Below are 19,359 nucleotides of genomic sequence, written 5' to 3' on the forward strand. Positions count from 1 at the left end.
GATTGTGAGAGACACTCTGTAGTGACACTCTTAAGCTCAGGCAAGGATCTCAGTGAAGTAGTAATTTATTTGTGATTGCAATGGCGGGCATCCCACAAGCAGGAGCGCACCTACTAGTCACACAGTACAGTGTATATACTTTATTTCTTGATGACCAGGACTCTCCCCTGTTTACCCATTGACTGGGTAATCCAGGTTCACAATTTCCCGATGTTTCACAGACAATACATGTCCTTCAGTTGCTGGCCTGTTAAATTTCAAATTTCTTTTGACTTTTTTACTGTTTGAAGTGGTCATGTTTCTTCACTTATCTGACTTGACACCATGATTTTCACCTAATTGTTCTAAGAAGTCTGGTTGTCTTCGTTTTACAAGGTCGCCTGCTAAGTTTTTTTATCACTGCAAGCGTACCTCAATACCACATTCCTTACTTTTAAACAATGTAACTCAGCAAAAACAATGTTTTTATTCCCACAGGGATAAATGCATATCTAGATGTTTCACTCTATAAGATAATCAAAACATGTCAACATTTTATAGAGTTTAAGTTCTTAATGATAATGTAAGTAACGTGAAAAACTGTGAGAAGAAAACACTAAGCACATACCTATATACGTGTACATCTGTTTGTTTTGATTTCTTGTTTTTCATGTGTTTAGTAAATATTTTGGTCTGAATATTATTGTTGTACTTTTTAACTTCTCAAAATCAGAAAATAATTTCATTAGCACAGATAATATTACTTTCAAAATACAAGCTGAGAGGAAATCTAGCACCTTATCCCATAGAAACTAAGGCTTCACAGTTGTAGATTTAAAACAAACAAAAAACACCAAGACCCTAGAATTGTAAATGTGAATTATTGTAAGCGAAAGCAGTTGAAATATATGTGATGTGGACAGATAAGTGAAGATGATAAAGCTTCTAAAACTTGTAAGTAGAGATAATAAGAAAGCAAATGTGAAAGAAAATAGCGTAAGCAAGTTGAAAATTAAACTTTGCTGTAGAAATGAGTGACTGGCCTGTGAGCGTGGTTTTATTTTCCTTTTTTCCTTTCTGCTTCAGTGTTTGAAAACTTCAAAATTTTAAAAATTTTGAAGTGCAAATTGAACGCCTGCAAATAATAACTTGTGCAAGGGTATATTTAATACTACAGGAAAGGTATCATGGAGCAAATTCTGACTTGTGTTGTCACTGAGATATGAAAATATGTATATATTTACATGCATATATATATATATGAGGTAGATAGGTAGTGCTAAATTGCATCAATCTGTGAGAATTAAAAAAAAAATCTAACTGTGGAAAGCCTAGCTCTCTTCTTAATTCTCCTTTACAGTTGTGGGTTTTTTTTTGGTCATTTATGTCCTCTTAACATTTTATAGCTAAGACGTATGTGTACTGCCTACTATTCTTCCTAGTGTTTTTAGGAAACTGGATCTCATTACATAACTTTTTAATGTTATACCAATTATTTTATCTGTACTTTATAGTTGAGACCAGTGACATGAGTTTAAAATTATAAAATTATAGCTTTGTAGCATGATAGTTCTTAAGTCTGGGATCTCATTTTTCCAATTCCAAGTTCCAGATAAACTTTCCAAGATGAACAGTGTTCTCTCCTACTAAGTAGGAGATTTGGTCTGAAAACTGCTGATACAAGGCACTTTGTTTTCAGCTGCAAACTATTTCAATGCAAACAGCTCCAGGCTCACCTGGCAGGTACCGTAACAAGGGCAAGTTTATAGTAGCTCAGGTGTTCATAGTTCTCTAGATGAGCTTCACTGTACCAACAGATGTGGAAATCCTCCCTCAAAAGTTTCAAATACCTTATGAACTTAAACGCTTCCTAAGGTACATTCATACGTACATTTTTCAGAAACTATAGCTTTAGTACTTGAAAAGCATTTTTTTTATTTTGCTTATGCTAAAAGATGCTGAAGCTGTTCATCTTTACATATTCTTTTCCATCCTCCCTCTGAACTACAAAGGAATGGGAAAATAAACTACAAATGACAATAAGCATCTATATATTCCATATTGTTACAGGAATGACTAGTATCAGTTGCTTTTCAGAAATTTATTTCAAGGAAGTAAAACAAATATAAACAATTTTGGGTAGTGTGCTATCAAGATAGAGCTGTGCTTGACCAGTCCACTAGAGACTGATTTCAGCAGAATGTGTTAATTCCAGCATGAGTGTTGGTAGTGGGGAGTAGAAATTGCTGAATAATAAGTGCTTCATAATGTATGTTTTTGAGGAGGAAAAAATAGAGTGTAATCATTTCAAAACTTTTTTTCTACAGTTTATTTCAGGTTATAGTCAGAGCTGATGAATGCAACATTAATGATGAATATTTAGAAATCAATGCAGGTGTTCTAGACTGTGTATTGCAAACAAATAAGCATTCAGAGGATGTAATTATTTGTATGTGGCCACATTGCACCCTCTCTGTAATTAACTGCTTTTTCAACAGTCTGTAGTGAGATTTAACTTTACAAGAAGTGCCATGAAAATGCCATTTGTCTTTGAAATACTGGAGCAATTTTAATGTGTTTGGGCAACAAAATTGATAGGCAAAGCATCTGTTAAATAGAAGTGTCAGTGTAATTTTTGTGCTCTATTAAAAATCCTTAGCTTTTGATAAAACTGTGAACAGCCTTTATGTTTATGTAGCCTGTGCATTCCTGTGCATATATGTCTTCTGATGGTAAATTAACTTCAACAAGACTGGTTATTTAGGTTTATATGACAGGGAGATCAGAAGGCCTGACAAGTCTGACGCACAGTGCATCAAAACTTTGACTTGGACTACATGTTCATTTTATTGTATCTGAGAATTTCTGGACTTCTCATTATGAGACTTCTCTATTTTTTTCTTATCATTGTCAGCCTCTTGTAGCTCACAATATGTTGTAGGAACAGAGTCAGAATCAGTGTGAATTTTAGGCACTCTTTTACGAGCATTTGTCTTGTTTGTTACCAAGCTTTTTGGTTGGTCTACCAGGGACATTAATGATCTTTTAATTATTAGCTATGACTCCATTATTTTCTGACTTAATGCTTATGTCTCCTAATCTGGTGTTATTATGTTCTTTGTCTCAAAAAAAATAAATAAATGTTCTTTATACCTAGTTCTCTTGGCAGTGCAGATATCTTCACAGCAGTATCTGGTAGTCTTTGTTACTCAGAATTCCTGTAAACTGCTTGCCACTTTGAGGCTTTATTTATCGCTGAGAAGCTGTTTCCTGACATGTACTAGATAGTTTTAATGAATCTGAGTAGAAATTTAACAACCATTTGTTGTCTAAACTAGACCAGTAACTGTGATAGCAAGTAGTAGACAGTGCTTCTGTCCTGTCTATGCTAAGTTTTTACATAAAATATCTACATTGGAATAAGGAGGAGTGTTGAACACTCTGCCTTAGATGTCTGCACTGCTGAGCAGACTGATCACAGACCAATGACTTTCTAAAAGTTATCCAGACTAACTAAATGCTTTTGTCTGACTTTGTACGCTATCCCTCAGAACATAAGAATGTTCTTGACCCTGCTTACTGTCAGTTAAGGCAGAGAAAACTGTTTTAATCTGTTTCTTCTGAATCAACATTGATAATCAATTCTTCATCTGACCTTGAAGGTAATTACCTTAAAAATTCCTGAGGTTAATTATTGCCTTATATTTCCCATCTAAATTACAGCAACGAGATGGAATGGACTAATTTCTAATATCTCTTGGATGTTTTACGTTATATCGGGGGGGGGGGGGGAAAGCTAAGTAGGAAAAAGGTTGAACCTGCAAATATGCAGCCCCAAAGATAAGAGCAAGGGAAGACAAACCTCTTCATGCTTCCCTTGCATCATGTTCGGTACACTGTGCTTATCAGAGGGAGCACTTTTCTCTTCAAATAAAAGAACATTATTCCAGAAATCCAAGAGAATTAAGTAGGATTGTGTGGACCTAAGGATATTACTAAAGTATAATATAAATACTCTGCATCCTTACTTAGTGGAGAGGTTGCTACAGCCCTCCATATATTACACCTATAAAATATTACTACATATTCTTATTTTACTACTTGCCTCTTATTGTATGAGGCTGTATATTTTGAATTACAGAAATTCCTATGGAGTGCTAGAGGTTATACTAATGATTTTAACCTGTGTGTAAAAGCCATGATCTGAGTTAGTATATTACAACTTAAATCAACATTCTTCACAGGTGTGGTGAAACAGCTGAATAATAAAATCTCATTAAAATTGGTTTGTGTAGCTTCTGAGTGTGGGGGCAATCTCTTGCATGACATTCCTGTTTCAAAGATTTCTGTTACTTATGCTTAGCTGATTAAATGTAAGTTTTTGTTTTGGTCACTTTTTTTTTTTCTTTTCCTCTTAGAGATTTAGCTGAAGGTTTTAGAGCTGATGGTTCTAAGATAACCTCTCGGGAATTCTTTTTAGTCTTTTAGTGCCATTTGCAAACAGTGGATGACAGTGCTAACTGTCTCACAAGGATTTGTCTTTACTGAGAAAATTCAGGGTCTTCTGCCACCAGCCCCTCCCCCCACCCCCCCGCCTCCCAACCACCACCACTTTTTTCATATTATCCTGCCATTTGATATCAAAGATCATGTAATCCTTACTTATGAAGCAGAATAAGGAGGAAATATGTTCCTTTGCCAATGTTCCTTCATAACTTATTAATTATATAAGGGCAAGGGTCATGTCTTTGCAAGCCAAGTATACTCTTAAGAATTACCGTAGCACCAAGTAATCCAAAAGGGTTACTGTGAGCCAGTCTTCTGTCCTTGAACATATACTAATTGCTTTGGAATGCCTGGATAGATGAGAATTGTTTCAGAACTGCAGTCTGATATTTTGTTACAGCAGAGAATATCAGCATATGGAATTACTGGCATGTGTTTTGTTTACTGTCTAATGTCTGTATATTTTTCCTTGTATGCTGAATCAAGCATGTGTGTGCCATGCTCTAATTTTACAGTTCACCAACAGATCTAGGGACTTCTCACTATAAACATTCTGCTCTATTTTATCAACTAAGAACCCAAGTAGAGAGTAAAGAAGACAGAGAAATGTTTGTCTATCCTTATATTAATTGTAATGAAAGTAAGGCAATCAAAATATTAATTATCAAGACTTAAAATAATGGCTTTTTATTGTGATAAATGATTGAGTCCCAAGTAGGATTCCAATTAAAGTCTGCAATTTATCAATGAATAGAGGCAAGCAAATATCACTGGGTGCCCCCAGGAGTCTCTGCTCCACACAATAACAGTTTCCATTCTTGGTTTATATCCCTTCTACTAATGCATATTCATTAGCGGGCGTGTCCTCTTCCGAGCATGCCTTCATCTTCTTCATCTTCCGGAATCTTCTCGACCCCAGACCCCATGCATGCTCCCCCTACAGACTTCTGCTTAACACTGCAGGGCCAGCAACAAAACTAGTCCAAGCTGGTCCTGTCAGGCGATCATTGCAGAACACAGGAACTATACACATACATTAACCACCTCCACCCCCCAGTCTCGTGGTTATGCAAGGATGTGCAAGACAGAAGGTCACACCTCATCATGCAGCCCCAGCACTGCTCCATATTGACACGAACCAGATGAACACATTTCACATTACTAATTTCAGCATTCAAATCCATACAAAACTAAAGGTGTTTGAAATAATATATATGCATAATTTTTTAAAAAATTGTAACTTTAATTTTCCTTTTGGAAAAAGTGAACTAGAAACTGGTTTTCCACTATAACAAATATTAATCTAGTTCATAATATGTCATTTGTCAGATATGAATAAAATCTTCCATGTCAAGACCTAAAAAGATCATAATAAAGAGTTTTCCTACACATTTAAATATATCTTGTTTAGAATTATTATGTGCAAAGTAAAGCTACTTGTGAATGCACTCACTGATAGAGTATTTAATGAACGGCTCAACATATTGAGTAGAAAGATGATGCTGTGTGATGCTTAATTATTTTCCTGGTGAGTATAAAGTTACTTTTCCAAGAAATACCAGGATAAGTTTTCATAAGTTCATATTGTGAATAACTTCCATAGAGCTAATATTTTCTAGTATAAAAAACATAGTATATATAGAAGAAACACAGAAAAGACTATGGTTTTACCTAGCCTTGATCAGTATGTTTGTACACTGATAAGAGCTCTTTAATTTTTTTTCTATACTTTGTTATTCTAAATAATTTTTCTTTCACCAGAAGAAATAAAAATCAAACTGGAAGAAATTTTGCAAAAGCAAGATGGGCCAGGGCTATTCAGAAGGTAAGAGCTCTTCTTAAAACTACTGATGTATTACTGTAATGTAAATAATTTTCTTAGGTGGAGGAAGAACTTAATATAAGATTTCTTCATTGTATAAGTTGTTATTAGTTACAGCAGAATCCGAGGTTGTGATTGCTGACTTTCCAATAGAGCCAGTTCCTTCCACTGATTCTTAAAAATCCACATGGTTTCAGCCTCTCAGATTATTGTTGTTGTGTGTTTTTTTTTTCTTTTTTTTTTTCCTGAAACAGAAAAAAATGAGATTTTGAAACTTTCTTTAGATGTATGAGAAATTATTGTAGTTAGGCCATTTTATCTTCATTACATATTAATCCAGAAATTGTAACTTCAGACATCTAGTTGTTTTGAAAGGATTTGGTTGCTTCGAAAGCATCATAGAATGGATTGGGTTGGAAGGAATCTTAAGACCATCTAGGTCCAGCCCCCTTGCCGTGGGCAGGGACACCTCTCACCAGACCAGGTTGCTCAAAACCCCATCCAGCCTGGCCTTGAACACTTCTAAGGATGGGGCATCCACAGCTTCCCTGGGCAACCTGTTTCCACCGTCATAGTAAAGACAGTAGTATTTTTATTTCCAGTTTGCAAATATTAAAAGGCAATATCTGCATGCCTCAGTGGCTTATGTTGTAGGTTATATTGATCTTTTTGTCTTTGTCTTTTCATCCTGAAGATAAATAAATTTTCAGAAACGATGAACTCGTGTCATCCCTGTATATGGCAGTTATAGTACAGCCCAGAGAGACATGTCCAGAAGCCTATTTTCTCTGGTGCCTAAACCCAATTCATATTTTCAAAACACCAATGGTGCTTTTTAAATTCTGGTTAATCTTCTTAGTGAAGCAGTGCCTATTTGACCAGTGGCCACCATACCACTGCCAGTCAATGCTAGCTTCAAAACCAATGAGCTAGAGGTTGTTGTGTTCTCTAGTCATTGAAAAAGTATGTCAGATTTACTAGTAACCATCAAACAAAATTGTAAATAGACTTACTTAATATATTTGTGTGTTTCATAGGCTTTTAATGTTGTGTGTTCTTCTCTCAAATTGAGGCAATACATCTGTATCATAGCTAACTGGTTAGATTACTATCATCCGCATCATCTGGGATTTAAATTTTTAGAATCTTTAGATTTAATTAATTAGTTCAAAAAACACACTTTCAGTGGAGAACCAAAACTAATACTGTTTGTCTGCCTTTTGTGTACCACTATACCTTGTTTTTCCTTCTTAATGTATTTTATGTCAGATGAGATTACAAACGGAATGGAACATTGTTTTTGCATTGATATAGTACCTACAGCACATATTTAAATGGAAAAAAAAAAAAAAAGAAAGAAAGAAAAAAGATTATTGGAATTTCCAATGTTTTTATGTGAGAAAAAATCAAAAGATAAGGATTACTAAGAGGAGATGACCTAGACTGCAAATTTCTGAAGCTGTCACTACACTTCCTTTTTATTAGCATGTTATTTTGTTCTCTGTTTAAATTCTAATTGTGCTTTAGTCCATGTCAATTTACAATAATTGATATGACATCAAGTGCAAGTGTTTGCTCAGAAAATCTGAGTCATGAAGGATAAATCTTTACCAATGCTTAATCAAAATAAGATTTCCACTTGCAAGTGTTTTTGTGGCTAAAAAGGGCCATCACAAGAAAGTTAAAGAATATATGTAGCACAAGAAGATCAGAAAACTAAACAACCCTAATGTGTGTTACAGATGGTATAATACTTACAAAAAAAAAGAGTAATTTTCATGAGAAAATGAATAATGAGAAAAATGAGTAATTCATCACAGAAAGTAATCTCTGTATGTAAGTGTACTGTAAGATCCTGCTTCCCCAAGAAGGGAACTGTCCTTTCCTATAAAGAATTGGGAAAAGAAATAATGACCTTCAGGAAGGTTTAACTGCAAGGAAGGTTCTTAGGCATTGGAGCAGGCTGTAGGATATCCATCACTGGAAGCTTTTAAGAGCAGAGGAGTTACAGCAATAGCAATATATATATATATATAATTTATTTTTTTTCCACTGTTCTTGGTTGTTTAAGGAAGTAGGTTTAACTTAGAATAGAGATGAGTGTGCGGGGAGGAGATTTCTTGTGTGGATGGTCTTTAAAACGGACACAATATCTGCCCATAACAGAGAAGCTGGAGTGCTGCAGCTTCAGTTATCTCTTCCCAGACACAACAAACATGAACTGTTACTGCACTGGAGAACACATAGGTGGCTTATTAGCAACCCTCTGGACAGCAAAGTGCCATTTGAAGGACCTGAAGTTCCAGAAAGAATATATGGGATGTATGCTTTTAACGTTAGTCTATGGAATTAAGAGATTGAGTTAGGCAGTTCTGATTAAATATGAGATGACAGCCAGTAGTTCACCGCAGGGATGGCAGCTAATGAATATTTACTCAAACATTGACCAGATAGGAAAAGTGCCAAGCTTTTGGTCTGGATAATGTGCCTCTCTCTCTCTCTCTCTAAATTGCCACAGTGTCTGCTTGCAATAGCTAAGGTTTCTTGGAATCTTTTAGGATGTGAGAATGCTAAGATAAAAGTATTAGGGAAATCACTTCTATATATGGGAGGGGACAGAATTTAAGCATTTGAGGAAAAATTGTACGTGAAGAACAAGTTGTGTTTTAAAAGACACTGCAGGACCAGATAGGGACCTTTAATTGTAGCTTTGCTTCTTGATTAAAAACAAAAATCCAAAACAAAATTTCTTGAATCCAACATGTTTTTTCAGTTTCATGTTTACTGTATCATTAGGGACGATGAACAGTTTTTTTGTTTGTTTGTTTTGTTTCCCCTCAATTTTCTAACAGAATTGAAATCAGAGCTGGTAAAGTAATGGTAATAATTATGAGAGGATGGGTTTAGAGTGTGTGTTCTTGTTTTTTTTTTTTGTTTGTTTGTTTGTTTTTTGGCTCAGTGTCAACCTGAAATACAATCAAATACATTCTCCCTTTTCTTCTTTCCCACCTACACACCACAGTGTATGTCAGTTTGGTCTTATCTTTAACTATTAACCCTATCTATTATAGAGACTTTTTTGCTTCTGAAATATAATCACTTGAATAAATGTCACCTCCTGAGATGGATTTATATATATATCCATATATAAAAGTATATATGGATATATATATATATTTACCAAAAAAAAAAAAAAAAAAAAAAAAAAAAGAAGAGGATAATTGACTTTGAAGGCTAACATTAAACAGAAAACTACTCGTAATAAGTTATCCCTTGTACCCTTCCACAGCTGTGTTTGGTACAGGAAAGATGGTGAGATAGTAGCACCACATTATCTGGCTTATAACTGGACATTATTTAAAAATAAAAATGTAGTGGCATGGATTAGCCTAGATGTATTTTCCTTACATGTCTTATTTCTTAGTTTGTAGAATGAGCATAGTATATCTAAATGCCAATGTTTATGCAATTAAAAATATTTGGTGTGTGTTCCAATACTAACAAAAGATGATAGATAATTCACTGTGCGTTGCTTTTATGCTGTTCTTTGTGATTCAGGGTTATCCACATGATAGATGCAGTGGTGATGTTCAGTATGTGAATACTCAGTAACAGAAGTTATCTGTAGCTTAGTTTTGTCAGCATTATTGATTTACTGTCTTGTTCAGAAAAAAAAAAAAAAAAAAAAAAAAAAAAAACAACTTGATAAACTAATACTAAAGTGAATATTACACAGTGACAGCAATGGGAATTTTGGATTGAGTAAGCAGAAATCCTTCTCTGCTTAGGAGCTATGCTGCTGTGAGATTAATGAAATGATTAATGAGATTAATTCCCTTTAAAAGATTTCAACATGTCCTTCAAAACTTTCAAAAATCTTTCAGTTGAACAATTTTGTGTCCCTGTATTCCAAGTAGTGATTGACATGCAAGTGTCTTCAAATGTAAATAAAAAGATACTTCCTTTTTAAAATTGATAATAATAAATATCTGTATCCCTACTCAATTAAAACATAATTATAGTGTTCAAGTGACAATCAGCATATTGATTGGGCTAAATGACTGTCAGCAAACAAGATGCATTTCTTCATAACTTTTATGAATTTATTTCTGAGATGAAATATTTAAACAGTGCCAAATGAACTGACAATATGAATACAAAGAAATGTTTAACTGCCGTTTCTTTTCAATCAAGTGAATTTAGTATCAGTGCAAGTTTACCCATTTAAAGATATTTTGACACTGGTTTAGAATATTAATTGACATTATGAGGCAGTTCAAAATATCAGAGTAGTTGAAGGAGTTTCTGGGATGTATTCCCTTCATGAATCATTGTTGATTTTATTATTAATTTTCTGAAGATCATTTAATGGAATATCAAGTAGTTTTACTTCTGGAAAAAATGATCTTGAATATGTTGTCTGAACTTCTTGTCTGTACTTGAAGAAGGTAAAAGGGGCAACATGAAAAGATTGGACTAACAGTTCTGAGATCACTTAATGGCTGTCCTTTAGTCTTTCAAGAAGTGTTGTTTGGAAGGCTTACTTTGACAAAAGGCCATTTGCTGATCAATGAATCAGCAGTACAAAACTGAGTTGTTTAGGTTTAGCTACTCAACCCACAACAAGGAGTACAGTGTTTGCAGATAACAATTATTTCATCTAAGAGTTCATGTGAAATTGATTAATCTTTATTCCAAGATAAATTCAGTCAGCACAGAAAAGCTGTATGATATTTATCAAACTGGTACCTTTTGGCCTGTTGATAAGACCTCATTGACAAATGCATGCAAGTGCATAAAAGCAAGAAAATCTGGCCTTCAGTGCCCAGTGTTTACTCTCAAGGAGTGAAAGTAAAGATTGCACAAGCCTCTTGTGTTTGGTAGTAAAACAAAAGAAAAATCATACGTGACTGCAGCCTTTAGGTATTAAGAATGATAGACTCCAGGAAAGAACCTTTATGAGCTGCTGCACCATCATTTAAGAAATCTGTTAGACAACAACAGAAAAGGAACTATTATTTTGCTTTCTTCTTCAAAAATTGAGATACAAATAATAATATAGAGAGTAAGAAACCTAAGATTTCTCTCTTGACTGTCATAAAAGAACATCAACAAACAAGATGGTTTGTAACCATCTTGTATCATACTCTATTCCAGAATTAAACTTCAATTTTCCCTTTGGCCTCAAAGTTCAGAGAGACCATTGTAACATTCTTTACCTTCCCCCATTTCAATATCTATTTTCAGCAAACTGTTACAGTGATGTGCACAGTGTCTTCAGACCTATGTTAAAATATTTATTAATGGTTTTGTTGATAGTCTATGGCTAAATCAATAGAATTTGATTTACAGAAAGGTATAGCTCTTAGAGCATACTTGTAACTGAATTATAGAGGATTTTGTGAATATTTGAGATGATGCTTGAAAGACTATGAAATGCAACGGAGTTCTCAGAGAAAATTTAGAAGTGAGAATGTGTACTTCATATAAAACAGGAAAACTAAGCCAGTGGGTATCAATCAACTGTCATTCCAGAATACTGTTCTGTGGAAGCAAAAGATGGTTTTTTGAATGCAGTAAAGGTAATAAAGATGAACAGGTAGGATGGTTAAAGGCAAGTATCCATTAAGTTGTAGAGAGTTGGAGTTGATAAGAATTGACAGAGTACTTGTAATAGCAAGAAAGGAAAAGTCGCACTGTGAGAGGGGAGAGGTACTGTGATGGCCAGCAACTGGGCACAAATTGGGATCTCCCCCAGCAGTGGGAGACAGAAAAAAGCACTGTCCAGTTGAGAAAGGAGCACTGATGAAGACCTGGCAGAAGGAATGATGCTAATGGAAAGCTAATAAAAGATATTGGTGGAATCTAAGCAGGGGCTAGAGAGGGAAGGTTTGGGGAAAAAATATCCAGAGGAGCAAATTACTATGCTTCCAGGTTTGTTAAAAATGATATATCCCTTTGCTCTGTCAGTCCTAGCACTGTGAGAAGGATTGTTGCAAGTATTCAGCTTTTAGAGTAATTTCAGCATCTGCTTTAGAGCTCCTGTCTCACCATTACAGAATTTTCTGGTGATCTACCCTCTTGCCACCTTACCTCTACCCACCTTACCCATTTTCAAATTAGTGGGGTTGGCCATTTGTTTCCAATTCACTACCAAATAATTTTTTCTTTTGACAGGTTCAGACTCTTAATTAGTGCCATTAGTATGGCTGTTAAGTATATACTTGAATTTAAGTATATGACTGAGGGATGTGTGGAATGGAGATACTGTAAATTTCCCCCTCCAGGTTACTTTTGTTCCAAAGAGCTTTTCCTGTGTAAAGAGACTCTACAGGCAGGATAAGCATAACCTGAGTGCAAAGCAACTATTTATTTCTTAAACCGAACAAGAGAAAGCTAGGATTAATAACTTACTAGGCTAATCACAAATATGTGCATCATCCCAATGAGACTGGGTGTTTCTTTTCTGTTTTCGTGTTCCACTGGGCCAGCAAAGTGGGGAAGGATCTCTCTGCTGCTCCTTGGAATGGACTGATCCTTGCTGCTATTGAATTGCTATCTTCAGATTCTCGTTCCCCGTCTTCATTTTGAGTCATCCTACAACTTCCCTTCTCTTCTCATCTTGCTCACGCTTTAATTACAGCTTTCTCAGTAACACTCAACCAAGGGCATTAGCATGTACTATACATTAGCATGTACGAGATCTTGCGTCAAAGAAACTCAAACTCCTTGGCTGAAGGCAACAATCAGTCCCTCAGCTGGGGTCAGGATGCATGCACTGATAGAACAGCGAAATGGAAAGTCTAATGCATGTAGTTTGATCTGTGGCAGTGTTTGCTTCTAATACAGGTTGTTTTATCTGGAACCAAGTTGTAAAGGATCAATAAATTACTTGTAAGAGGAAATGATAAAAATTGACTTGTATAATGGGGCAACGAGAAAAAGCAGACAAGTTTATTACTCCGAGTTCGTTATGCTTTTCTGTCTGTAGCACCAATAATAAGTTTATGTGCAATTTTAAGAGAGCGAAACTAAGTATTTGCACAATGCACTACGTAATATTTTTTTTCTTTCTGAAATCAGAGCCAACTTCTGTTTAAATTGTCCAAAAGCTGTTATGTTTTCAAAGTTGTGTGTTCTCTATTGATTTTAAAACCTTCTAGCTACTTTTACCTCACTTCATGGAATTTAAAATGCATAATTTTATAAACCTAACAATAAATTTAAAGAAGTTGTGTTTGGAGAAGGTTTAGTGGAAATAAGAAATGGTCTGAACCTCCGTAACTTTAAAAAAAAAAAAAATCCAAAATACTTCCTAGTCATCTTGAAGTGTAAATATAAAAACAACTTACAGGTGGATCCTATGCACTTATGAAATGTCAAGTTTTGCGTGTCATGAATAGTTATTTTCTCTTTTTCCTTCTCAGTATAAAGGCTTATTTCTAGAAAAAACAGTGAGGTTTACCATAAAGAAAATAATCATGGTGTGAGAGAAGAATGTCTTTAAAACTCTGTATGTGCTTCCAAAAAAAAAAAAAAAATGGTGTGGGAGTGCTCCATTGTATACATTCCTTTACGTCTTTAATAAATCAGAAATTCTGCTAAGCATTGCAGGCCTGACAATTTTTCCATAGGCTAAACCAAAACGAAGTAAAAGTAGCGCGTGGCTGTCGCAGACCACGTCCGTAGGCGATTTGAAATCGGCAGCGTCCCGACAACTGCGGGCAGCGCCGCGCCCCGCCCGGCGGGCCCGGGGCCGTCGAGCCGCCAGCAGGGGGGGCGCTGGGAGCGCACGGCCGCGGTCGTCGCCCCGCCTGCCGCAACCGGGGCCGCGCCGGCTGCTTGCAGAGGCTCCCCCCCACAGACCCCGGGGGAGCGGTTGTTGCGCATCCCTGCGGCTGCAAGCAGACCGCGTGATTTCAGTCCAACTGACTGCAGAAACTGCTTTTCTATTCTTCCCGATTGTTTTTCTTCTTCTAATCTGAAAGAAATAATCCGATCTCTGACTAGGTTTAGAATACATGATTTAATAACGATTGGTTTTATTTATTTTTAATTGATCAGTTTAAGAACTGACACACTTACTGCCTTTTTGTAATGAAAGGGAAGGAATATTGGTCTGCTAATAAGACTAGAGAGGTGGAAGATGGCATAGACAGAGCCTAATTCTATGGCAGCTTTTCCAAATTTCAGGCTGAGATTCATCATGAAATTTAAATTGCTTCCAATCAGTTTATAAAAATCACCATTTCTGTATAAGTATTCAGCAATAGAAACAGTCAATTAATATCCTAAAGGAGTTATTTACCACTGGTTTTATTATCTAGAATTAGTAATGAAAATCTCTGAAATATTTTCACTTGCAGGCTATTATTCCTAAGCAATATATACAAACAATTGTTTTCTTTCTACAGATGCTGAAACTTAAAATAATTATACTTGTGTATGTGTAAAAATGCATCTGTACAGGCAAAGCTGTTGTCCCATTTTCAGAATGTAATTGGTTTCTAAATATAAAATTGCTTTCTATGAGGTTATTACATTACACTATATTTCAGATGGATTTGTTTTCCATATTGAGCTTGGTATCCTAAGGTGTATTTTAGCCTAAAGAATGAAATACATACTGGTATAGTTTGGGTGCAGATGGACTCAAATTTTTATAAGCTGAGTTATAAGATAGTTTGAAAAGATAAATAATTTGGGAAAGTTTTAACTACTTTGAAATTACTGGATTCATTTTTCCCCTACAGAAGAGCTTCAGAGTTTAAACTACTTAATCAGGTACTACTACGTGTGTTCTCATGTACAACAATATTTCTCTGAATTATAATCCTTATAAGCGAGAGAAATTATTAGATGCATTGCTGCTGTGGTTTCAGCTTTTTATTAATTTCTAATAGTTTTGTCATTTATTTATTTCAAAGCTATTCAGTCAAAAAACACAAGGAAAAGTCTGACTCTTTTTAGAAAAGATGAGAAAGATCATAGTCACTCTCTGTCCTGAAGCTTGTTGGGATGATTTGTTTTGCCTTGGAGCTGTGAAGGTGCATGGAAGTATTCCTCTTAGTAGTCTGAGTTCCGTGCAAGTTAGCAGTGGCTAAAGTAGTAGTTATTTGTTTAAGGTATGTTAGTAGTTTTGATCAATTTCCCCTTCAGTAGTTGACCATATTATAATTATCCTGGAACGGAGCTAATCACCTTTCTTTTACATCTTCAGAATGTACAACTTCCTCTTGCATGTACAGTGAGTACTATGAGATACAGGCTTCTCAGGGTTAGCAGTCATGGCACCAAGTCTGCAGTTCAATAAACGTTTGGACAATGCTCTTAGATACATGTTTTAATTTTTAGGTATTTCTGTGTGGAGCCAGGAACTCTGTTCTTTGCAGATTCCTTCAAGCTCAGGGTATTCTGTTCTGCTCTATATGAGTTAGTGTTTTTTTATGACCTCTCTCCCCCATGTACATGTGCCGGGAGTTTCATTGCATTCATTTTATTCACATGCAACTTCATTGGCACCATTTGCTCTATACTAAGAACACTTGGCCACTGACAGATGGCTGCCTCAAAGATTTGTTGCTGAACGTCATGGTCACCTGATACTTGAAATAGGCATACAGAATAGATGTATGTGAAGGCTGTTAAATGCCACTGGGATTTATTTTTTGTTTGTGGTTTTTGGTTTTAGATGGGGGTTGTGTTTGGTTTTGTTGCGTTACAGATTTTCTCCATGTGTGAGTTGGCTGGATAAAGTAGTTGCTGCTACTATCAAGATACTGGGATTGGCTAGAACTGTGTAAGAGAAATCACAGCATCTGTATATAGTCTGTATTTGTACTCTTAATTATACCAGTGGCAGTTATATTTTTAATGCTGTCCATGAAGTACATTAAATCAGTGTCAGCCCTTAAAGGTATGTTTAAGGGCTGACTTCATCAACACATGGGGATCACGGCAAGTAACCACAAAAATGCAAATGACCCATGTGTCCCAACTGCTCCTTTGCATTAGTTTATTGAAGGTGCTATGGGTGTTCTTTCAAGAACAGTAGCTTCATTCCAGTCATTAACATGGAAGTATCTGCACAACCAGAACTGTGAGAACATCCATACACTTATTTTAGGTACTATGCAGAATCAAAATCTCTGCTCATATATTTACTTCAAAAAGTTCTTAAAATCGTATCGGTGTGTAGATCATGTGAACAGACATAAAATAACTTTCTTGTGAAGATGAATTTGGGTAAATCTGGTTGCAGGTAATTAAGATGTATTTATAACTACAATTAGTTTCTTGATTGGTCCAGCTCATTGCAAGAAAAATCAGCATTTTGCTGTTTTTTGCAAGTTCTGTATGGAAGTTTATTTCCAGGGTAGATAAATCATAATTTAGTTCTGAAGGTCTGTGTTTTTTTTCTTAATTTTTTCCTTTGTATATGTACACTTCACCTGATATTTATATATATCAATAATAAGCAATTGAAAGATAAATTTTGCAGAACAAAATTCCTTGCTCTCAAATGGGCTCTCAAATAAGTGGCTTCAAATTAAACCATTCAACACCTGAATACGTTCTAGTTTTGTATAAAAAGTGTCAATACATAGCAACTTGCTTGAAAATGACAACACTAAATGTTATGAGTAACACTATTTGTAAACAATTTTTATTAAATGAAAAAAAATAAATTTTTGCAAAAGTTTCCCAGTATTTACCATTTTTACTGTCTGTAGTCTCAAAACCATTTGCTTAATCTTGACAGAAACACAGCTGATTTGTCATAAGTGTATATCTTCTGTGGGTAGCCATGATTGATTAGGCTGCCTGATTCTTTTATTTTTTTATATATTTTGCATCCTTAATGAGCTGTCTTGTTGATTTTGAGAGGCATTATTGTTACATCTCGTGTAATTAGGCATATATTGCTGAATATTCTTATCAGTGGAATATTTTATATTGTGCATTTATAAGATTTATTGCATTTTTGTTGGCATGCAACGTGGTAGATTTGAAACATCATTTAGATAAATTGAGATAGAATACTAAGTAATTACTATAGGCTAAAAATTACAATAAGATATGAATAATAAAGCATTCACCTACTTCTTAACTATAAGTCTAATTAAAAAGAGTATTTATAGGATCCATTCACTTCAACAAAAGATAATAATGTTGCATAATTATTTTTATGATATACCAAAAAAGCCCAATTACTGGATATAAGTGATTATATTTTAGAATTGTTCCATCTGTAAATCATACTTAAAAAGTGTTGTGTTCCAAGATCCCATTGCTAATAATAAATACAATGATTGCAGAAAGTGAAAGCTACAACCAATAGAGCTTTAAATAACTATTACTAGAAATTGTTAAATACTTTTAAGCAATATCTTTTACTCAAGGTATCCTTAATGTAATTTAGATGTAAATAACTGAATTACTAGTTTCTCTGTTACAAATATGACCAGAAATTCTGAAGTTTTATCTTTATGCAGGAATTATACATAATTTTCTAGCAGAAAACTTTGTATTTTATGTGGCATTTCAGTGTTGCTGTCTCTCAAGATTTAAGTGTTAATAGTATAGCTGTGGTTGTATGCATGTACATATGTTTTGTAAAACTTTTACACTTGCATTATATGTATTCATCTTTGCATGAAGGGCTTATATAGGATCATTCTGAACATATTTTTATAGTTCTTCGTGTGCCAGAGTTTTGAATACATCTTTAATATGTTGAATGTGGCCTTACACACATGCTATTAAGTCAGATAACATTTGAAAGAACACCCAATATATTCTGTACAGGGTAATGATTTACTTCCTGCATGCACAATAATAATCTGTTCTGCTATCTGAATCCAAATAAACAAATGACTGAGTCCCACTCTCTAGGTGTTAACGAAATACACTGTATGTATAGGCATACGAAATACACTGTATGGAAAAGAAAGAAGTGATGTACTGTTGCTATCTGGAGCATCCTTAAATAAACATGGAATGTTAATTGTTAGGAACCTGTTTAGCAGATTCATTTAAAATATATATATATATATATAAAGTCAGCTACTGTTGAAATCCACACTGAAAGAAAAATATATATATATATATATATACAGTTGTTTCTCTTGGTGTCATGTCAAACTGATAAATAAAAGGCTAGGTGAAACATGGCCCTACAAACCAAGAGATACTATCTCTCCCTGTTATCCTGGTGGACAGTGGTGCACCTGCTAGCTCTCATGAAGCACTGCATGTGTTGTTTCTATGAGCAAGGGCTCTCAATAAGCCTATTTTACTCCATCTGTGAAGCAAAGGGGCTGCCTTCCACGCAGGAGGGCTGTGGCTATTGCAGCAAATACTGCATTCAGAAACAGTGTCACAAGAAAACAGCAATGGATGAAGTTACCAGCACATAAAACACTAGGAAGATTGTTGTACTTGACCAGGAGTAAGATGCTGACTCCCATTTTGCTATTATAGTGGAGAAATAAATCTGAGATGCAGAATTAATACAATTACTCTTAGCTGTTACCACAAGTTGTAGGAGGGTTGAAAAAAAAAAAAAATAACAGGAAGGGGGGCTGGTGGAGAAAGCATTTAATGCTGCCTAGGGAATACAATGGAATTTTGAGCAGATATTGTTGCGGACTGACAGCATGCCTGATTGCACTTGAGTTGAATCACTGAGAAGCAGCCTCATGTTGTATTGCACCGTTTTTAAGGCTGAAGGAAGAATGAGAAATAGCAATGGAGTTGTGCACAGTATTTCTTCATAAAAGGAAAATAATATAAAGATGGTGGTGGTATGTAATCTGCCTTTTTTTTTTTTTCCTTTTTTTTTAAGAAGAATTTAATCCAGGTATGTATCTTCTTCATATTTTTGTATCTAGTCTGCATACATTTTTCTGTTTCCTTTGTTTCCTTTTCTTATTTTCATTCCGAGTGTACCTCCCGCTGTTCTAGCTAACGCAGTGCAATGATTTGTAACTGATTTTCTTTCTAATGCTGCAATGTTGATGAAACTGCCAGATCAAACAGGCTTAAGAATC

General features: G+C 35.1%; 1 protein-coding gene across 8 annotated transcripts in view; it reads left to right on the forward strand.

Annotated features, from left to right (window-relative positions):
• LOC118172045 (protein unc-13 homolog A-like) overlaps positions 1-19,359 on the forward strand; it is a 53,813-nt gene that overhangs the window by 25,240 nt on the left and 9,214 nt on the right. For 2 of the 8 annotated variants that reach the window (XM_035335693.1, XM_035335698.1), the window contains exon 7: positions 6,250-6,310. In XM_035335693.1, the coding sequence (XP_035191584.1) occupies positions 6,250-6,310 (61 nt within the window). Of the gene's footprint in view, positions 1-6,246; positions 6,311-13,734; positions 13,804-15,661; positions 17,498-19,157; positions 19,170-19,359 lie in introns of those variants that run through there. The other 6 variants (XM_035335692.1, XM_035335697.1, XM_035335691.1 and 3 more) reach the window with 5 other exon arrangements.

This window comes from Oxyura jamaicensis, chromosome 10, assembly GCF_011077185.1.
Source record: "Oxyura jamaicensis isolate SHBP4307 breed ruddy duck chromosome 10, BPBGC_Ojam_1.0, whole genome shotgun sequence".
Classification (NCBI taxonomy): Eukaryota; Metazoa; Chordata; class Aves; order Anseriformes; family Anatidae; genus Oxyura; species Oxyura jamaicensis.